This window comes from Lissotriton vulgaris, chromosome 3_1 (assembly GCF_964263255.1).
Source record: "Lissotriton vulgaris chromosome 3_1, aLisVul1.2, whole genome shotgun sequence".
Lineage (NCBI taxonomy): Eukaryota > Metazoa > Chordata > Amphibia > Caudata > Salamandridae > Lissotriton > Lissotriton vulgaris.
Window position 1 is genome coordinate 1,227,772,253 of NC_141689.1, and position 23,405 is coordinate 1,227,795,657.

At 42.8% G+C, this 23,405-nt stretch overlaps 1 protein-coding gene across 1 annotated transcript in view; it reads left to right on the forward strand.

Annotated features, from left to right (window-relative positions):
- Window positions 1–23,405, forward strand: part of CFAP299 (cilia and flagella associated protein 299) — a 2,008,232-nt gene that overhangs the window by 1,618,349 nt on the left and 366,478 nt on the right. The window contains exon 4 of the mRNA XM_086963158.1: window positions 2,655–2,797. Coding sequence (XP_086819284.1) covers window positions 2,655–2,797 — 143 coding nt within the window. The remainder of the gene's footprint in view (window positions 1–2,654; window positions 2,798–23,405) is intronic.

Genomic DNA, 23,405 nt, shown 5'->3' on the forward strand with positions numbered 1-23,405 from the left:
AGTGACGGGTAGTGGTGTGTGCCTGGTGAAAGTGTGCACTGACGGCTGAAGGAGTGTGCCTGCTGAAAATGTGCACCTCCTACAGCACCACTCAACCCCCAACGCCTACATCACCACTCAATCCCCACCGCGTACAGCACCGCTCAACTCCCAACGCCTACAGCACTGCTCAACCCCCACCGCGTACAGCACCACTCAACCTGCAACGCCTACATCACCACTCAACCCGCAATGCCTACAGCGTCACTCAATCCTCACCGCGTACAGCACCACTCAACCCACAACGCCTACATCATCACTCAACCCGCAATGCCTACAGCGCCACTCAATCCCGACCCGCATACAGCACCACTCAACCCACAAACTTCTGAATGCAGGGTCTCTTCCCGTGTACCCTCTCAACTCACCTGAAAGGACATCTGCATGTAAACAGAGGCCAAGTTGGCTGAGGTATGGGGACTAAGGCGCCCATTTTGCAAAGACTTCCCATACCCTTTGGTAAAAACAACCATCCCAGATATGTTAATGGGTACCTGGAGGTACCTCTGTGTGTGAGTTCAAGGAGGGGGTCTAATGTGATTTCATTATGGAATAACTTGAAGCATCATGATGACAAAAAAAAAATTTTTTTTTAGAGGCAATGTAAGGTTGTTGAGTCTTAAAACGTGTACTTTTAATGGTCATAAAAAATGTCTGCAATAGGTACAGTCTGGTTAGCTATTACTGCTGCTAAAGCACTTGTTTTATCTGATACAGGGCTGCTGGAATTATGCAATTCTGCATCTGTGACATTTTTCACATAATTATGTATTTGCCACATAATCCACCACGTGCAGTATATCATGCAGATTTAAAAAACAATTGAAGCTCAAATGGATCAAAAGCTACTACAAAACATGGTGACGTGTTTGCGCGCATTGGAAGCCCTTTTCAAAGGGTAACTTGCCAACTTTCAGTTGCTTATTTCTGTATTTGGCTGTTAAATTGGTACTAATGGGGTGAAATATTTACCCAGACAGTTCTACCAAGTAAAAAAATTCAAAATAATTAACTTATACTAGTTAACAATGTGCTGCATTATACTGCATAATTTGTCTATGGTGCTCCCCTTCCACATAATTCCATTGGCCCTGATCACATAATCATTGGGTGGCAACCTATGTTATACAGTGTTTATTACAATTCTAGAATAATGCCCTACATATTCACATTGCTTTCTGTTACATGCTGGGACCGCAAAACTATATAAATACACGTCACTATTATGCACTCCAGCATCCTGGATTCAATTTTGTGACTGTTCTCATACAGACATCTTCGGGTATCACATTAACCAAGTTTCATGATGTGTGTGTCCCATCAATTAGTTTAATGTGCATTTATTTAACACCTTTTTACTCACTTGTAGGCGTGAGCATTATTTTAAGTGCAGTTGCTGAACGTCAAAATACAACAAAATACTTATCAAATATTGTGTTGTTTTTAGCAAAGCTGTTGACTTTAAATGAAGACAGCCTAGAAATGCAAAAAAAAGTTGCTTTTCCAGGCCATCTTCATTCTTCAGTACTTAAAGAGGCATTTGCACCCTCCTGGGACTGCCGCCACTGACCCACAGTTTGAAGACCTCCGCCCTAAGGCCAGGGCAGGAGCTCCCACCACACTGTGACTGCTGGCATTGGCCCATTGTCATTCTATATGTGACAATGGGCCGCAATAATCTGTGCTGGGCTGCCCAGAGGCTGCAGCAGCCTCTTGAATCGGATCATGTGAGCCAGCCTGAACACAGATGGGGGTAACAAAACGCTCACATCATGTTTGGGTGGGCCAGGCTCATGTTTGGGTGGGCCTGGCCCACCCGGCCCACCCTCTAGAACCGGGCCTGCCGCTCTGTGATATTGCAAAGGTGTAGCTTGTTTAATTACTTCAAGTCCACAAATCCTATAGGATGATGTCACAATGATTGTATGATGTCATCAGTAATGTCATCAATGATGTTATTTGACATTTGGCCATTCACTTCGTAAGGTTGGCAGCAGGGCCTATTTATGTATAATATATATTTGTTGATATAAATATGCCAAGGGGTGAAGACACTCACCCCATGGTGAAGTCATCAACTTCTGTTGTTGCCATCATGTAGTTGCCGTCACATGTCTACTTTTATTTAGAGAATAGTGAATCTTCTGTACATTCCATCCACTTCTTCACAAAATATCCTCATAAAATAGGACAGGATTTCTAGCCAACACATGTTTTGTCTTTTGCTCGGGTTATACAGGTGTGCAGTCAAAAACAAATTAAACCTTTGCAATATGGTAGTTTCCTTCATGTACCTTGTAGTGCACTTTGGACTAAAGGCGTGTGTGTGTGTTGGGTTCAGTGAGAAAGGTCGTCTCCCAATAATTGTATATTAGGTCCTGGAGGACCAGAGAGGTAGTGAGTTCCCTAGAAATCAAAGTAGCTTTTCGTTTGTTGGGTATAGTACCTAAGTGCTGAAAGATAAAATATTCTAAATTGAAAGGAATTGTAGTTTGGTATTTTCAGTCTGAGCTGTATCTCATTTTACTGATTTGAATGATTTAGTGAAACTCATAATGTTGTTCCTGTTTGTACTTTTAATTTACGTGATTTGTATTTCTTTATGTTTTATACAGTCTATATTCTTCATTCGAGATCGAACTGCCCGCAATCAGGAATTGTCAGGATACATTGACTATGCCCACAGACTGAAGAATGACGATTTCGAACCCTACTTCAGTGGAAAGAAAAAGCTCATGCCCCGACCCACTGATCTGAGGTATCACATATTATTATAATTAATTATGTAGCCTTTGGTTCTGGCTGCGGTCCACAGCCTCCAATTATATAATATTGTACATGGTTAAAATAAAAACATCTAACTATAGCGATGCCTTATACATAATAGGTCGGTTATACTCTTGCAAAGTGAATTCTTTTGTTTTCTTTGTTATTTAAAAAGAATATGCATCACTGATTTATAATATTGTAAATTCATGTTCATTCTATTAGGACAGACCTGCTGGTTGAAAAGGCTTACATTAATTTTTAGTTAATCTATTATTGATATTTAATGTGCTTGTGTTCTAGAGCAAAACATCAATAAACAAACAATAAGGTTTCAATTGAAAAAAGTATTTTGTGGAGCTGCAAAGTGAACATCAAATTGTAGAGTAAAAGACCAGTGGCGGCTCCTCCGCTAAGGCGGGGGAGCGTTGCTCCACTGTCAGAAGCAGCAAAGAAAAAAAATGATTATTATGAATGTTATTATCATTTTATTTTGTCCTCCTGCTGTGGCAGTGCATGAGGGGGCAGGGCGGGGCAGGCAGAGCTGCAGGGGAGGAGTGGTAGAACACTTGTGCACAATGACTGTTTGGTTGGCCCTCCTGGGCCACCCAAACCAGTCATCCGCACTTCCCTGTTCTCCATGCAGGCTCCATTACAGCCGGTATGGAGAACATGGCCACCCCTCCAGCCCTTGTAAGAAGTAGAATGTGGTATGCTTGCACCTTTAAGTTACAATGTGAAGATTACATTGCCACATATGTTCCTTTAAATATACATATATTTTGAATGTCCAGTTAGACAATATAATAAGCACCCCTTCCCGGCGGTGTTGCATCGATACTGGGGTTTATAGAGCCCTGCTTATGTACTTGAAGCAGCTCCCAAGGCTTTTGAAAAATACAGATAGGCCCCAGTCCTCATCTCCAAGTTTAGGTTGAATCCCAGCAATGCTCCAGGTGACAAGATGCAGAGTGGATAAAGGATTATTAGGGTTCTGATTTGTATTAGAAGATATAGTCATTGACTGCGAAAGATTGTTTATCAAATATAGATTGTCCCTCTTTGTATCTGCTAATAGGACGGGTTCCCCAAACTGGATCCTGAGTGAATGTCCCCCGGTGTTGGAGAAAAAAAGTGGTTGCTTGTTGCAGATAAGGGGACAAATGGACTCTGCAGTCAATCGATCGCTGCCAAACCACTCTTATGGGAACTGTCAGAATTTATCCTATGTTCCTGTCCAGTGTCACTTTTCATGATGGAGTCCCCACATCCACCCTCTTCCTGGATCACAGTCATATCTGAGGGTGGAGGTTTTATTTTTTAAACAAAATTTGAAAACATTTTAGGGGAGAGGAGCATTGGAAATCAAGCCCTCCACCAGTTCAGTGGAAATTACATTTACTTTAATTTCGTCCCAAGGACCAACATGCACTGTAAGGCATTTTACGTAGACAATGTATGAATAAACGATCGAACAATGTTTGAATAAACAATCGAATTTCACTGCTTGACAAGTCTGATCCAAGCCTTGTTTTTCATAGAATCACTGCCTTTGAGGGAGCCGAGCGGCAGCTATGGGACCTTTACCATAAAAACTGAATGGCCTGTTTTGGGGAAAGGGCTCCTCTGCACACTACTTGAGGGGGCTAGCCAAAGAGGGCCGAAGAATCGTGGTTGTGTGACACATATGTAGTACTGCTAGAGCTTCCGGACGTATGATGATTAAGTGGAGCTTGGACTAACTCTGGCCTACAAACTGCAGATAGAAACGGCAGGACGAGTATCAGAACATTGCCCCAGACAGCCAGAGTGACTACTCTGAAGACTTTAAATGAGTGGATGATACCAAGAGACAGATTCAGCAGGGGCCGCTGGTGAGCTCTTCAAGGTCCTTTGGAGCTTCAGCTTGGAGAGTCTGAACACTATGATAGGGTGCAGTGGAGCTATTGAAATCTTTGGCAAACAGTTGAGATTTTTAACCATGCCCAGTAGAATTTCCTTCAAGTTGGTGACTTCATCTCTTAGAGCAGTAATTAAACCAATGGCTTCATTGAGAGTAGAGGGGTCCTCTGTAGGGAAGGTAAATGAGGAAGGTATGGTAGAAATCTGTGGGTGGGAAACTGGATCGCAAGTCTCCCTGTAATGCAGCATACCTATCTGAGCACTCAATGTTAATGTGAACTTGGGAGTCCTCTTTTTGTTCAGAAATTACAGTGGATTTTTGCCGCAGTCCTGTATAGGTGATGACACCGTGTTGTGAGGGAGAATGTTTGCTGATGTAATTGAATTATTCTAGGGTCTGTTTTTCATCTAAAATAAGTCTGGGACCTTCTCTCATTTAGCAGACTTCCATCTATTTATGTCTTTTCTTTGTAATATGGTCTTCACTTCTATTTTGGTATCACTTTCACTTGTTACACATTTCATGTCTGCATAGCTTGATTGTTTGAACAGCCGCACACACAAGACTGTTCGGGCCTTTCGTTTCCCCATTCTTAAGACATCTTTAGACAATGCATTCGGTAGATGCTACAGTACCTTTAGCTTCTAAGGACAAACAGGCTATGGAACCCAGCCATGGGGGGTGGTCCTGCATGCCACTTTTTGGCACTGGCGGGCTCGGGACAGGTCTTCCCTTCTGTGCTGCAGAATTGCAGAGAGTGCTATTCAGCACGTCAGGAGATTACCCCCTCCTGGGGTGACTCTGTATGCATGCCTCCTGGTGAGTGTTGAGATGGGGTATGAATTCCCCTGTGGCTTGAAAAATCCATGGGGGCAGAGACCCCTTAAGCTGCCAGAGATTTGTCCTGCTCTGTAGGATTGCAGAGGGTGCTTTTCAGCACGTCGGGAGATGGCCGCACCTCCTCCTAGGTTCTCTGCATGCGCACTTCCTGGCACGTGTTGAGATGGGGGATGAATTCCCCTTTGGCTTGAAGAGTCGGTGGTGGCAAGAGACCCCTTAAGCTTCCAAAGATGTGTCCTGCACTGCAGAATCACAGAGGGTGCCTTTCGGTGAGTCAGGAGATGGCCCTACACCGTCCTGGGGTGAGTCTGCCTGCACGTCTCCTGGCATGCAATGAGATGGGGGACGAAGTCCCCTGAAGCTTGAAGAGTATGTGGGGGCCAGAGACCCCTTTAGCTGCCAGAGATGTGTCTTTTTAATAATTTATTTAAAGGAGAGATGGATCTACCTTATTTTTCTGAGCAATTGTTGTCAGTATCTTAAAAAACGGAAATCCACCTCAAGATCCTAATGCGTGGGAGGCATGGGCAACTGCCAGGGAAGTTGGCCGCACTCTAACGCAGCTCTGGCTCAGATCCCCTTAATCCCCATAAATCTGCACAATTATCCATCCTAAAAACAATGTATATGCCAGAAACATCATCGCGGAGGTCAGCTGCTGCAGATCTGGAATTAAATGCTGTGAGTGCATGAGCGACCAGAGTGGCAGTCTTGTCGGCAGGACGTCTGGATTGGGCTCAGCTGAGCTATAGAGATCAATGACGCCACTGAGCAGGAGCTATACAGAGGTAACATAATGCGCACAACTTGCTAAATGGCCTGTGTCTGCTGAATTCAAGTGGACCAGTCCGGACATACATTGGTCCAATACCATCAGCCCCCGGTCCCTGGAGCGAGGCGTGATTCCCTACGAGCCACGCAGTCCGGGCTGACTTATAATGGCGGCACATTTGAATGATGCATGCTTGGGGTCACAGATTATATAAGCTGAGGAGGACGTTTATCTCTGCTGGTAGTACACACTCCACGAGGCACCTAGAGAGATGGATCCTCCATCTGCACATTTGTGAATGACCGCGCATGGGTACACCGCACTGCACTGTACCTCCATGGTAATACCTCTGCCGGTGGTGGTCTGGTGAATGGCCGGGGACTGCCCCCCTGGCGGTGACTGTAACATCAGGAGAGACTGCGTTGTCACCATGGTAGAGGGGGTGGTGAGCCCAATGGGGTAAGCCAACTGGCCGACGGGTGAAGATACAGGGCAGGCGGTGGTGAGGCCCCCGAGACACCCTTCCCCACTTCTTACATCACTTACCCCCTACTAGCCCTGTGGATGCTGCCATGTTCGGCAGCAAAGGAAATTGTGGCTCGCGCCAGCCCAAACTAGACAAGATGACATGGCCCAAGAACCAAGAAAAGCCTGATGTGCAGGCGGATGCATCGCCTGGAACCCATGATACACCTTTGGCGCAAAGCGCTCCCACACTACAGGACATTCTGACTGCTGTCACGGTGGTGCGCACTTCGGTCGTTCACGTATTGATTCAGTCTCCATAGACGATGCCCTTTTCTGGGTGGACTTTCGTAAAATCAATGACCACATGACTGAAGTGGAAGAAGTAACGCAGGGCCTAACTGCCATCTCCAAGGGCCTAGAGAAACAAGTTCAGGAACTCAATTACCAGCCGGGCACTGGCGGATCAGCTCAATGACTTCGAGGGAAGGGCCAGGAGAAATAGCGTTAGAATTATAGGAGTTCCAGAGAAAGCAGAAGGCTATGCTGTGGACCTATTTGTGGAGGAATTAATCACACAGCGGCTGAAGCCCAAGACACTCTCCAAGTATTTCTCTATTCAACGTGCACACTGAGAACCGGGAGTCAAACCCAAACCTGGACAGGCCCCCAGGCCCATACTGGCCCGAGTGTTTAACTTTCGCGACAGAGACGCGATTCTGCAAACTGGGAGATGGGCTCATCCACTTAAAATAGAAAAGAGCACCGTCAGGTTTTTCCTGGACTTCACAGTAAAGGTCCAACGTCAGCACAGAAGTTTCCTCGAAGTCAAGAAAGCCCTGAGGAGTGCTGACATATGCAATGCTATTCTCCGCGAGACTCAGGGTAGAAGCTGAAGGTAAAGCATGGTTCTTCGAGGAGCCGGAGGCGGCTTGGGAGTGGCTGGATGGATGGCGACAGGTGGGAGGCTCGAACAACCAGACAGATGTCGGAGACAGACAAGTAAAGATCGCAACGGACTACATTGGACCACGAAGTGAACGACACAGCGGAAGCAGAACGAATGGAAAGTGGCCGGTCTGGACAGGAACAAAACTAGAAACACATGTGTGAGATAACAGGCATAAAACTATCAGGGCTTATTGCCTAGCTGTACTGTATCTGAACCCAGAAGGAGCTCTTTATCCGCAGGCTGATGAAAAATTGATGGGGCGATGCCCTGGAGCTGAACTAGCTAAGTATACGAACTGAGAAGCCTTAACCGTAAACTGTTTGCTATATGTATATTTGAGGTCAACGGGGGGGGGGATCGGGACTTGTTGGTCCATATCTCCTCCAAAACTGAGATTGGTGGGCGACCAGCTCTCTGCAATGTTGGGGTGGGGGGTAGTTCGAAGTACGTCTTGCAGGGAGGCAGGGTGGGTGGGTGGTTTGGGCAAGTTAGGGAGGGTTATTTGTTGTTAAAAGCGTCATAATGATCATTACTTTGCTACGTCACTAGGTCATGTCCACTTTATCAGATGTATGAATGCCAACATAAGCATAATATGTATCCCCTGTGTAAGTACAAGGGTCATTTCCAGCCCGCCTATTCCTTTGAGGCACTCGGCACTCTGAGATCCCCGCGCAAGCATAATGGCAGCTACTGAGAACCCCAGTGATATAAGACTCAATGCTACACTAAATTTGCTCTCCTGGAATGTAGGTGGATTAGGGGATAGCATCAAACAGCAGGCCTCTGACATAATCCAGCTACAAAAAACCCACCTAGTTTGGAATACCTGTAAGGCTCTGGATAGATGGGGGTACAAACTTTCACGTCGGATTCACTACTGGGTCCCAGGAGTTGAGATGCTAATAAAGAAAAATCTCCCAATTATTGTGACTCAGACACGCACAGATAATTATGGGCACTTCGCTGGGATGTCAGGGACCTGGGAGGGTAGGAATATGAATATCCTCTCCGTATATATACCTCCAGCTCTACATAATGCAGCCTTGCTGGAAGTGAGTAGGATTCTCCTTGCCTTACCAGAAGGCGAAATAGTGATAGGCGGGGACCTCAATATGACGCTCTGTGACCAGAGTGAAAGATATCCCCCAAGAGACATTACACAATCCCACAATACAATGGCTGAATTCACAGCAGCACTGGGCCTGATGGATATATGGCGGGTGGCTCACCCACAAACATGACAGTACACCTACTACTCAGCTGCTCACAAAAGCCACTCTCGAATTGACTATATACTAACTCTCGCGGACTCTGCACACCACTTCACTGAAGTTCAGCACTTAGCTAGGGGCATTTCTGACGATGCACCTTCAAAGGCACAATTTGCAGTAATTACTGCCCCGACCCGCAGGACAATCACGATTAGTCCATGGTGTCTCCAAATCCCACACATAAAAGGTACTTTGATCCAGGACACAGACTATGATTTTACGGAAAATGCAGGGAAGGTCCAGTCATTGCAGATTCTGTGGGAGGCCTATAAAGCTCTAATCAAAGGCAAGGACCTATTTCTCCCAGTGGGTCACAGGAAGGAGGAAGACAGACAACTAGTTGAATTAGAGCAAGACATCCTGACAAGAGAGCAAACATTAAGGAACACCCAGGATGAGACAGAAAACCATAATCTGGAACTCAAAAGAAAAGAATACAGGGACCTAGCACATGACACAGCCAGAGGCAAACACAGTGCTAAAATATATAGAATATACGAACAGGGAGACAGAGTTAGTAAACTGCTGCCATGGTTGGATAGGAGGGAAAGGACGGACCGCTGGATTAGAGTAATACAAAGGCAGGATGGGACTTTTTTGCGGGATCCACAACACATAGCGGATGAATTTGCTGGATACTATAAGCAACTTTACTCACCAGTCGCAACGGCTACCATTGAAGAGATAATAACTGACCTACAAATTCCGACACTGACCTTGGACTACCGGCAACAGCTGTAAGTAGATATTACTGTTGTGGAAATCAAAGCAGCCATGCTCAGCATACAGTCAGGAAAAGCTGGGGGCCCAAACAGTCTCCCAATTGAACTCCTTAAAATAACTGCATCCAAGGTGGCACCTCACCTTCTCGATATGTACCTCGAGAGTAAAGCCGCCAGGGCATTGCCCAGAGTTCAGAGAAGGGCTTCCGTTGTCGTAATCAGTAAGGCCGGGAAGCCAGAGGAGGAATTTACCTCATACCGGCCAATATCCTTATTGAATGTTGAGGTCAAAGTCCTAGCGAAAATGTTGGCCAATAGGCTGCTCCCTCTAATTACAATGTTGGTCCACCCGGACCAATCTGGGTTTGTGCCTGGCTGCAACACTGCTATGAATCTAGACCGCCTAAATGGAGTGCTTGCTAGAAAAAACACCATTAGAGAAAATGCGGCCATACTTTCATTGGACACGAGTATGGCCTTCAATACTGTCGAGTGGCCGTATATAATTGCGGTCCTCGAGCGTATGGGACTGGGGATGGCCTATTTAGAATGGATCAAACTCCTATGTGCTGAGCCACTTGCTCAGGTGGTAGTGAATGGACATGTGTGTACCACGTTCACCCTGCGCTGTGGGACGAGACAGGGCTACCTGCTATCCCCCCTTATATTTGCTCTAGCCCTCGAGCCTCTTGCATGTTGGATACATGGGTCCCATTGATACTGAGATTGAAGTGGGTTAATGAGTGGGAAGATAGAATATCACTCCATGCAGACTCAATTAGCAGAATACTTCAGATCTGCTCTAATCACAGCAAATATTCTGGATAAACTATCATCTGGTCTAAATCAGTTATATACTTACTCCACGGGCCGGCGCCGACCCTTCCGGCTAACTGTAAGGTCACAGTTGTTGAGGATGGGTTTAGAATTTTAGGTATATACATAATGGCTGATCCCTCGCTTTTCCACGAACAAAACCTTTTGGGACCCCTGGCTCGACTGCAAAGTGATGTCCACCACTGGCGAACACTGCCTGTGTCATTGTTGGGACACGCAGCTCTATATAAAATTATGGCTCTGCCTCAGCTCCTATATGCACTGCAGAATACTCCATATAGAGTTCCCGAAGTGTATTTTAAATCAATTGAAGGGGAGGTCAGAAACCTGCTTTGGTATGGGAAGCCGCTGTGCTTTGCAGTGCCTAAATTGGTCCATGGGTGGTATGATGGGGGAATCGCCCTGCCAGACATCTGTTGCTATTACTGGGCTGCCAACCTCTCAATCATCAACAAATGGGTATATGGAGAGCAGCAGGACCCAGCATGTTGAATGGACAAATGGCTGATGGGGCGGGAGGGTATAGAGAAGCTCTTTACATGAAACAGCGTGGACAGCAGCTCACTGCCCCCACTGCTCTCACGGTTGTCACATGGCACACCACCACTGTAAAACTTGGCTGGGGTAATAAACTGACGCAAATGACGCCCCAATGGCATGCAGCAATGCTGGGGAATTTAAGTAATTGTAGTGGATTCGACAAATGGGATACCATTGGTATTTCACAAGTTGGAGACTTAATAAAGAAAGGTAAAATATTGACATTTGCGGAATTACAAAACTAATATAAATTAGCCACTGGCGAAACCTTCCAATACTTGCAAATACAGCATGCCTTACTGGAGCCTACCAAAGAGACAGATGGGATCGTGGAGCCCCCCCACACTTGAGGATAGACTACTGGCAGATCCCATGGAGAGCAAAACAATTTTGCTCACTTACTGAAAAATAATGAATAATTCACCAGACCCGTTGAAACATCTATACATGCGCTGGCAGATTGATTTCCTCGCCGCATGAGGGGGCCATACCATCACGACTGCGGTTGGTCCAACTGAAAGTTTTGCACCACACATATATCACATGCACGACATTGGTTAAGATGGGATGTAGTAGTTCTGCGGACTGTATACGGAGATGCTGGGAGACGGGCACGGTCTACCACACACTCTGGAAGTGTCCCCTGATCCAGACATTTTGGGAGGCGGTCAACAAGGTAGTTGGCAAGGTGTGTGAGATTACCCTAGCTCTATCTCCCAAGATATGTCTGCTTAATACATGGGATGCCACAGATCTCAATTGCATGGACCAACTATGGGCAGCCACTGGCTTTATACTAGTGAAGCGTAATATCGCACGTAGATGGGGGCTCTCTGAGCCGCCAACAATATATATTTTTTTTTAAGACTTTATTTTTTATTTTGTAACAACAATAACAAGCCGCCAACGATTGTTGAATGGGAACGAGATGTTGATTGGAGCATGTTGGCTGAACAAGCGGTCTATACGAATAGAGGATGCCCCACGAAGTGGGACATGGTATGGGGAAATGGAATACATATTGAGGCAACATCTGCACCTCCCTTTCCCCTTCAGTAGAAGGACATGGGCTGACAATGTTAAGTCCTGATATAATTCCTGGACGAGGGAGAGGGGGAGTGGGAGGGGGAGGAGGGGCGATACATGAAGATGTCAAGTGATGAAATGTAATCAACTGTTCATGATCTCTTGTGATGCATAAGGTTTTATTGTACTATTGCCCACATGCATCAAACTCCCGTTTTGCGTTTCCAAATTTGCGATTTTTACCGAATCGCAAATATGGATTCGCAAACCGGGATGCATCATAGAAAGTGCTAAATATTTCCGATTCGTTAAAAATCACAATTTTTACCAAATCGCAAATATTATGCGAATTCAAAATTGCGAATTCGCTATTCCCATTGATTCCTATGGGCCAAAAGGCCCATAGGAATCAATGGAAATTGCGAATTCGCAATTTTGAATTCGCAAATGTTGATGCATTCCATGGGTGCAGGGGGCGGTCCAAAGGACCCCCCCCCGCACCCCTGAAATGTAATTTTAAATGGATGTTTCATACACACATGTCCTAAGGACATGTGTGTCTGTAACATGACATAGTTTAAAATGTAAATTAGAACATTTTAAACATTTTTCGCAATTTACCACGAGGTTCAACGTTGTGGTAAATTGCACTTGCAAACTTGGTATTCGCAATTTGTTTTCAGAATGATGCATTGCATTTAAGGAATCGCAAATTTGCGATTCCTTAAATGCAATCGCATTCTGGAAAGTCGCAATATTAGCGATTTTCATAAAAAAATAATGATGCATTCCAAAAAGCATTTTTGGAATCGCAAACGGCCGATTTTAAGGAATCGGACCGTTTGCGACTCCAAAAATGCTTGATGCATGTGGGCAATGGTCACTCTGATAAGTGCCAATAAAAAGAGTTTAAAAAACAATCCTAATTCTTCTTGCCCAATAAGTTTATTAAATTCTGATTCTAAAGCTTTCACAAAAATTCTGGCTAAGTGAATTTCAATTGCTGCCTCTGCTTTAATACACTCTGAATCAAATGTGCCTATGCCAAATAGATCTATTTCCATCAACACAACTTTCCAGATATAAGCCATTGATTTTTTTCCCTCAAAATACATTTAATTCTGCAATAAGTGTGTTTTTATGCAAAAATGGCATTTGATTTGGTCAATTAGATTGCTCTGTTTCAAATTCTTGAGGCCTATGCATTTCCGGAGCAGATGATTAGAGTACTGAAAAATTAGTATTAGTATTCCTCAACAGCAATTGTAATCATTTCTGTTGAAGTAGAGAATACTAAACTTATTCGGGCGATGAAACAAGTGTGCCCTCTATCACCCATTATGTTTACTCTATTTTTAGAGCCATAAATATCTATTTGTAACAATATTTCAAATTGCTCCCCCTTAGCTGGGTGATAAAACTGAAATGATATGATGACGACGTAATATTTTATTTAAAAGCTGAGGCGTCCAATGTACAAATCTTATGCATAAGATTCAAGCCTATACTCAGATTGGTTTCTATAACATGAATCAGAGTAAACTAGAGATCCTGTTATTTAATGCCTTTGGTCATAATCTCCTATTGTAGTTGAGGATTGTATACAACCCTCGTTCAGTTATAGAATATCTGGAAATATACAATACCAATAATTAGTTCGATTTATTTAGATTGCATTTTGTGGCCATTTTTGCGAAAGTAGAACATTTTCTCAATAAATAGTCTCTGCTACTCTCTGTTAAGAGGAGAGTACCATTAGTAAAGATGTCAATATTGCCATTTTCTATTTTTCCATTTTCCAACGTTCCTATCAGAGATTTTCTTTTTTCTTAGGTTGATACTTTGCTACGTAATTTTGTCTGGAACGATCAGTGCCCCCGTTTCAGAATTGATTGCCTTCAATTGAGTACAGAGCATGGTGGTTTAGCTTTGCTACATTTAAGGTTGTATCACCAAGTGGCTTTTCTGGATATGCTATCTCATCTTAACAATCCTTTGATTTGACCAGTTTTTAATAATAACCTAATTCAAGCAATGATCTTGGATTTGAATTTGCATGCACTGTCCTTTCTTAAAATATTCAAATTGCCCAAGATGGTGATCCTTGATTTCACCTTTTGGAGAACTGAATTGTTTACGGATTACAAGTCTTGAAAACTGTAGAAGTTTAAGTATGGTAGCCTTTTAACTCAGGTGGTATCCTGCAATGCGCTGTGGTCTCATTTTAGTGACTATAATCCCATGTATTTAATATTGGGCGGGGGACTGTGGGTAGTTGAAAAATCTGGGAAGGCAACTGCCAGCAAGGGTTTAAAGTTAAAAGACCAGGGCCGCAGGCAAAAATGGAGTAAGGTAGTCTCTATTAGACTCTGTCTTGATCATACTAAGAAGTGGGTAAAAACCCTCACAGCCTTTGAAAGGATTTGTAAACAGGTGGCTAGAGGTCTCACATGCCCAAGGAGGAATTAGATCGAAAGAGGCGAGAAGTGGTTTGATCATTAATGTAATGAAGCCCACCAACAGCTTTTTAATGCCCTTAAGCAAGTACCCCAAGACAAACCTCAACTAGCTGTTTTTAGAAAGACATATAAACTTGTGATAGAAAATCGTAAAGCTGAAATCAAACAAGAAGCCTATAATGACTTACTTTCTGTGGACGTTCTTAAGAACAGTGCTAGGTTCTGGAAGATTGTAAGCAAACCTTTTTTTACTGGGACCAGCAACTCCCCGCTGAAATGTAACATACCTGAGGATCAATGGTTCACTCATTTTAAACATATATATGATAATCAGGATGATGTGGGAACCCTATCCCCACCACACCGAATATGGGTACACACAGTATGGAATTTAATGAAGAGGAAGTAGGGGTGGCAATAATGCAGATGACTAGTAATAATGCCCCCAGTCCAGATGGTGTCCCAGCAGACCTTTATAAGCAGAACGTGGCACTTTGGTCTAAAATTTTAACACATGTTTTTAATGTGACAAGTCAGCATGGTTTCCCGAGGTCTTGGTCCCAATCTATTATCATACCTGTTTTTAAGAAGGGACAGAGAGGAGCCCGCAATGTTATAGGCCCATATCATTGATTGATTCAGCTGTAAAAGTATTGGGGAGTGATCCTTAGCAAACTAACAGAATGGTTAGAAGAGAGTTGTGTATTATAAAATCCGCAGTACGGTTTCAGGAAGGGTAGGAGCACAATGGACCAATGCCTAAATCTCCAGTTATTAGTTGGGAAATACACGGCTGCTAAGACAGGGACCCCACACTTGGACCTGTCCTCGGCCTTTGACCGAGTTAATAGATCGAAATTATGGGTCTTATTTATTGAAATGAAAATGGACCAGTGTATAGTAAATTTCCTGTCAGATTTGCACAGGGACCTCTCTGCCACTGTAAGATATAATCATACCGAGCACATTTGCATTGGAAGGGGAGTCAGACATGGCTGTATTTTAGCTCCTCTTCTTTTTACGCTATATATAAATAATCTTGACTCCTCAGCCTCCAAAGATATCCCCCGAGTGGCGGACCGGTTAATCCCCGCTCTTTTATATGCAGATGATGCAGTTCTACTAGCTCGCACAGCGGTGGGGCACCAGAGCCTCCTGGATTCTTTTTTGGTCTTTATGAGATCCTTGGATTTAAGTGTTCATTTTTCCAAATCGCCTACATTGACCATGGGTCTGAGACCGAAAAAGCCAAAAACGTACTTCTGTGAAGGAGTCAAAATAACAAGGGTGAAAACTATCACATACTTAGGGGTTTTGTTTGATGAGAGCGGCACATGGGCCCAGCAAAAGAAAGCAAAAAAGCATGCTATGGTAAGATCAACAGTAGCAGTCCTGGGTTTTGCACGTAGGCTCAGGGCCAAGCCAATTGAAGCCATGCCATTATAGAGCTAAATGTGTTGCAATCTCCAAGCATGGGTCTGAAACATGGGGCTACAAGGAGGCTGAGGAACTACAAATAGTGGAAAACAAGTTTCTTAGAAATCTGCTCTTGGTTCCGCAATCAACTTCCTCTGATATTGTCCATCAAGAACTAGGCATAGGCTGTGTTTCCGACTTAATAGGTTTGGTGCCACTTATGAGCTGGTTATCGATCTGAATTATTCCAGAATTTGTGGTGAACCGTGAGATTGCCCAAGATAGTTTATCTCTAGACAGAGGTAGCAGCATTTGGTGGTTAGGTTATTTAAAGAACTTAACAAAGAAAGAGGACTTACCTTGGGTTAAAAAATATTTTCAAATTATGATGCATATTGAAAGAGAGGCAAAAGAGCTAGTGAAACCCAAGGTACAAGCCTTTCTTTTGAGTAATACCTCGCCAATGACAGAAACCATATCTAAGTGTAGTAACAAAGCCTTACCACTGCTTTCTTTTAATCAGATTTAGATTTAATATTTTGCACTGTATATTGGCTGAACCTCAGGGCTGGAGGAAAGTGAAAAATGAAAGATTTAGACCCCTGTTCGTGTGATAATTTTTCTACCCAAGACACTTTGCACTTTATTGTGTTTTGCAACCACTTTCATGATATTCGTAAATGTTTTTAGTGCCTATTTTAAAGGAAAAAGGTTTTATTCAGGCAAGGCCTGCTCTAGTTTACTTGCAGATGGTGAATAATACTTGGGAGAATTTTAATATTGCCAGTTGCAGCCATTAGGGAAAGGAACAGAAGGGCCACTCTGTCAAGAAATGTTGTAGTTGTCTCACTACTGTGATGATTTGTGTTTTAAACTGGATGTCTTTTTTATTGAATTGTATCCTTTTTATGAATTCTGTGATGAGATGTTTTTTAGAATGACTGTCCTCTGTGCCTTAGAATTTTTTTTGTCAATTAATTTCTGTATATGCTTATTTCAAAACAACTAAAAGGCGGAGGACTGTTTATTTGCTGATATTTTTTGGTGTCTATGATTATCTCGATAAGACTTTTTTATAGGATTTATTGTTGTTGTATAAGATGTTTGTAGTGTACTTTTGTGGTTTTTATTGACCGAATAACGTGGATATGAATGACTGACTGACTGAAGTATGGTAGTTTCTGACATAGGAATTAGGAGGTGGAATAATTTGAGATTTATTAGGGTAGCTGATTTTAAAATCAATTTAATTTGGAGAACCAAAGATCAGCTTGGGACTGTTATGAATGGGGAGGGAGGATATCTATGGTTCAGCTTTATTCAAATTAGCCAGACCTTCCATGTACATTTTGCAAAGTTAGATGAGCTGCCTGAGATCATTCAGGAAGACTATTTAAATCCAACTTGAGAGGAATAAACTGCTGGCAGTGAGTACTTTTCTCAACAAGCAAACGCCTCTTCTCACTCATCATTTGTATAAAGTGGAGAAAGAGATAAGGCTTAGAATGACTGTAGCAGAATGGGATGGGGTCTCACAACACAATTATAAGCTGTTAGAGCAGATAACCTGAGGAGGATGAAGTTCTTTTCAAGATGAGTATTGTATTATACCCCTGCAGTTATAATCAGTTCTATTTGCTAATGTTTGCACTATTTTGTTTGGCTATGTTAAAAGCAAGTAAACGATCTCTCTTACTCTACCTAAGCCTATTCTTATAGCCTTCTTCATACCTTCTTCATTGATACTGCAGTGCTGGAAATCATCCATCATTCCATCCCTGGAACACTAGAAGGGCAAAAGGAACCGAGTTGGAGTTTTTGAGTATGTCTATGCAAAATAAATAACCAAATAGGCACATTTCATAGGACATGGCAAAATTCAGAACTGTTCTTTCTTGATGGCACATAGTTACTTTATTCAAAATTGAGGAAGAGGTGACACTGTTTGACTTTTACATCATAAATGAATCTCTATTTTTTAATTGTAGAAGCGCAACTGCTTGAGATGAATTGTTTATGTTTGTATGTGTTGAGCTGTCTGTAGAATATTTTTATGTCAACCACGTATTACCTTCTGATTACTACCTAATACATTGCTTTGAAAAAAGTAAATGCCTTCGACAGTGAGGTTCTTCAAATAGACAAAGCATGAAAAAACAAATGGAAACACTACTTAGAGGGATTGTGCACCTTAACAAAGGACTTCAAGGAGGTGTATAATGATGCGATGCTCTGTATCAGGCATCAGAAAGGTAATCATATAAATGCCAAAAAGCTTATGTATTATCAGCCCTCTAAGTTCATATCACTACTTCTTCACTGAATGCACTTTGATAGAATTATAGGATACTACATTGGGTAAACAGCTTCCAGTATTACCATCCTAATTGTATTACAGAATGTATTTGACACTATTATGCCAGCGTGTAATGTTTCATAGGACATCTTTTGGAGTCCCTAAGCACTGTGAAAAATGTATTAGTATTGTCCAATGTAATAGTACTCAATTTACTAACTACAGTGGGATAGAAAACTGAACTGACTTTGCAGAGAAGTTCCAACAATCTATCAGTAGCGATCATTTAACTCACTGAGCGATTTTGCCTACCATCCCTCTGGGTCCTAGAGTCTCTGACATGGTACTGATAGCATATTTAAAGAAAATATGCACTGTGTGTCACTACCAGCAGCGCTAAAATATCTTGTCAACGCAAGAAATTATTGCCCTTTTGGAAGTTTTACATATATATAGTCTAAGTCAGTTGGCGGTCAGAATGTTGGTGAGTGTGTTGAGCAGATCCCTGTGGGCAGAGTTGATGGGAGCCTGTCTAGAATTATTACCTGAACTGTATCTAAGGACCTAACATGTAAATAAAGAAAATATCCTCCAACTGATTTGGCTCCTGTCTGATCCTTGAGGAACCTTCCTCAAGACATAACAACTCTGTGTGTGAGTATGGACAAGTCTTTGTTTTACTAACTTTGTTCATAATTTGTAAAATTCTGAGATGCACAGATAGGAACAGTGAGGACAAGTTCATGGCAAATTTGCTATTTGCTTAGTTTTGACTTGCAAGTGCTCAGCCTCTGATCCTACGTGAAGCACTCCTCCTTGCATTTGTCTAGCTCTGGATACCTCTGATGAGTTGCCAAACTGCATTAACAGATGAGTAGCTTGCTACTGCTGATGGAGTGCTTGGTTGGAAGGGTTTTGATTTTGCAAAGAGAACTGTGTGGTGTTGTGCATAAGTGACCAGAGTGGTGCTCTTATTCTGTCTTGGGTTGCAGTGCTTAACAGTGTGATATTATGAAGATGAGAAAGAGAGCGCCTGCAGTTTACATTAGTTGGTTACTATGAATTCCTCCCCAATTGCCTTATGGAATGTTTGAGTCACTGTCAGCCCCCATCCTCTTCTGAACACACCAGCCAAGACAGGAGCCCTGTGTAGTCTTGGGCAGGCTGTCCCAACACCTCAGCACTTGATCTCGGAAAGCTCTGCTGTCAGCACTTCCGGTTTTCTGAGTAATCAGAAAAGCAACATAGCCTTCTGTTGAAAGAACATGATGTCCTATATTGCTCCACAATCTGCATCTGTTGTAGTGTGTGAAGGCACACTGAGAAAGCCTTCAAATAGAGTGCCTGGAAAATGGTTTCCACGAGCCAGACATGGTTGCCATAATCTTGTGGCCTTTCCAGTGTGGCAAGGGAGCGTCAGAGCTGGCTGTAAAAGAAAGACTAATGTCTCCCTAAAAGCAAGAAAGATGGAACTATGACTCAACTGGAAGCGCTCATTTCCATATTTTAAGACTAATCTTTTCAACTTGTTTTCGCGTATATTATTTGTGTGAGTCATCTCCCCAATTAGCAAAAGATAAATATTAAAGGTGATAGTATTTCTTCGCCTCTAAAATGTATTTTTTGGTCCTTTTTCATGGATTGCTGGTTGTGTGCTATAATTTCTGTTGAAACTCGTTCGCTAGTCTGTTCTCTTCCTTCGCCAATTCATATTCCTGCTGTGAGACACTGGCCTGCCTCCGAGCTTCATTACATTTTCTTGTTCACAATGAAAGGCTCAAAAACAGACTAGTGCATATATCTGTCTGCTCAATATCTTTTTTGTGGTCAATTATTAATGGTATTTAAACATGGTATGTCAGAATATTATTAGCAAAAATAGTGTCTGGAAGAATAATATGTCCTAATTATCACTTACAAAAATATTAGCCAATTGGGTGTAAATTGTTTAACTCCTTCGGAGTGCTTTTTTTGGGAATGATATATAGGACACAATATTTCTGTCAGATTATATCTTGGTTAAAATATTCTCTACCACACCACATTTATTTGCTGGAGCATGTTCCATCGAACAAGCAATCCATTCTTGGTTCTGAACGGTGGCGTGTATTTATTTACTATATGGGTCTCTGTGTAGCACAGTTTACACTCCCAAGGAGTCTCTTGGCGCTGATTAGTTTAGTGGTGGATAGCTTTAGGCATGGGTGTTGAATAAAAGAAACGGCAGTTTCTTAAGGCATTCTTGAAATGTAGCAGTTAGGGGTGGGGTGGCTGGAGCTTAGTCCATAGTGAAATCAAGTACCACAGTTTCACCCCTAATATTTTCAATCGTCTGCTTGAATTTGTCTAAAAAGAATTTGAGAGATCTGCCATGAAGGATTTTGTACATGTAACACAATATCTTGATGAGAATATGCTTCTTTCCAAGGAGCCATTATAGTTGACAAATGTGTTATTAGATAGATTAAAACCTTTTGAGAATGAATATGAATCTTACTAATGCATTTTTGATTTTCTGTAAACAGCCTAAGGATTTTTGAGGACCTACATAGGCTTAATTGCCACGATCTAGGTATTACCTTGTGATATAACACGAGAAATATAATGCATCGCAGGGTGCGAAATGTGGGGAAAACAGGATTTCGTTACAATAGTAATATGGTTTTCAAAATTCAGATCAGAGCCCATTATGACTCCTACGTTTCAAACAAAGGAGGCTGGGCTGGGACAGTCTCCAAATTATGTGGGCCATCAAAAATCTTCTCAGACTTTTTTCTTTTTTTTTTAAACAGACAGGATCTTCAATTTAGTAGGATTAGGTTGAAGGACGTTTTAGTCAATTCAAGATGCTATTGCATTTAAAGTGACCGATAGTTCTGCAGATGGCTTTGTAGGGTTGTCTTTTAGGTTGATGATGATCTGTGCATCATCGACCTAAAAAAAAGACTTTTATATGCCACTGCTCGAGTAAGGAGGCAAGTGGTTGGATATATATTGAATAATGGGGCAGTGCCAGTTAAAGGGCCCTACATTAGGAAGTGATGAAGGTGGTCATCAGCGGGATTTGTTTTCAAACGACATATGGGGTGAGACAACAACCAGAAGGGATTGTCAAAAGCAGAGAGGTGACCTCAATATCATTAAGAAATATCTACCCACCCACCCTGAAACACTAGAGACCTGGCGAGGATGTCATAGAACACTGCCTAATGATTGGCGACACCTTGAGAGGTACATCTATACTCACCGCCAGAAGGCAATAAGACCGGTGCTATGCTAGCCAGACTGACCCAACAAGAATCTCAAATGAGGCCAATATTGTCTATCCAATTGAGGAAAAGTGTTCTTCTGAACGGCATCATTTGTACCGAGACTCCATTGCTTTTTCATTGCCATCTCGTGTCAAACACTTCCACACGACCCACCTGGTCGTTTCTGCTGATGTCTGAGGAAAATCTAACTAACGCGACAACAGCCATCTTGCAGCCTGCATTTCTGGCCAGGAACTGTCGAACACCCAACCCCCCCTGTTCTTGCAGTTCAACAGAAAGCCATGAGACACTCACACCCTGTGTAAATGGTTTGTTTCCATCTCCTGCTCCCAGCCTGTAAACATCCTTGACACCATGATCAGGTTATCTGGACAATGGTCTGACTGCTGGGCCTTGATCAGGGTGATTGAACAATGACCTGAAAGACCGGGCTTTGATCAAGGTGATTCAAGAATGACCTGAAAGACTGAGCCTTGATCAAGCCGAGTGAACAATGATTTGTGTTCCAAGCCTTGACCAGGTCACCATCTACAAACGCCGTCTGGATCTGGTTATCAACTGCAAACACTGCCCTGATTGAACAATGAACTAACAGCCAAAAGACTGAGATGAAAAAGTATAAAAGGCTTGTAAGCTGCGGAGCAAAGCAGCAGCCTCCTCTGTCTTGTTTCTGACGAGCGTGGGACTCTGTTCCATAGCCCGGGCTATTTGAATAAATCTGGGTTCCTCCTGCAGACGAAGGCTCCTCTGTCTCCTTTTACTGCGTATGAAATGTATGGAAGGCTTGGGCGGTTCCCCCGCCGCCGAGACCCAGTAAGTGGGTTAATCCGGTTCTTCACAATATCCTCAAAGGTACCTGGCATACACCCAGCATGCCATTAACCAAGCCTTTAAGCTACACCTTAGTGAGACTTATGCCAGAGGGGGGACGGAATCAGTGGCTAATGTAGAGGATTACTTGAAGGATTTACTGCTCCCATCATTTGATCCCGGGGATGCTACACTTCTAGATAACCCTATCATACAGGCAGAAATCCTTGCAGCGTTTAGAAGCATGAAACCAGCTAAGACCCCAAGTAATGATTGGTTTCCCGCCGAATATTTTTACCGATATGCAGACCAAATGGCTGAGAAACTATTAGAGGTATATAAGGAGGCCCCCCGGTGCAGAATCCTCCCAAATACAATGCAAGAAACCCTAATAATAATGAAACAAAAGCCAGGTAGAGATCCTCTGGAGGCTTCCTCCTATCACCCAATATCGTTATTGAATGTGGGTACTGATACTGCTGAACTTCTGTCATCTGCAATCCACCTTAGATCCACCTTAGATCATGAATTAATTATGTTATGAAAGGTTCAGTTCTGAAATGTAGACGGGGCACAGCTTGAATTATGTCCAGCATATTATGCTGCTCAACATAGGAATGAAGTTGTTTAGTGCCAGCTTTTTCATAAATTTAGCGAAGTATGTGATCAAAGAAATTGGTCTAGAATGAAAAACTTCCTATCTATTGTAAAAGAAAGTTTTAAATCTATCAAGGACACATTAACAAATATTATGCTGCAAACTCTATTCACTTTTTTAACCAGCAGCCACAGTAGAAATACAGAAAATCTCCTTCCCATGAACATTCACAAAGAGAACATGGACAACTCATAACCAATCACAGCAGAGGAATGTCCCTCACAGTCCCCTGTCTTTCGCTGTGACTCTTCTTTCTTCGTGTGACATGCACCAGATTTTTGCTCCAGGTTATTCCTGCTTAGAAGATTCATTCCCTGCAAGAAAACATTTAATTACCACGCTGGAACAAAATTGAATC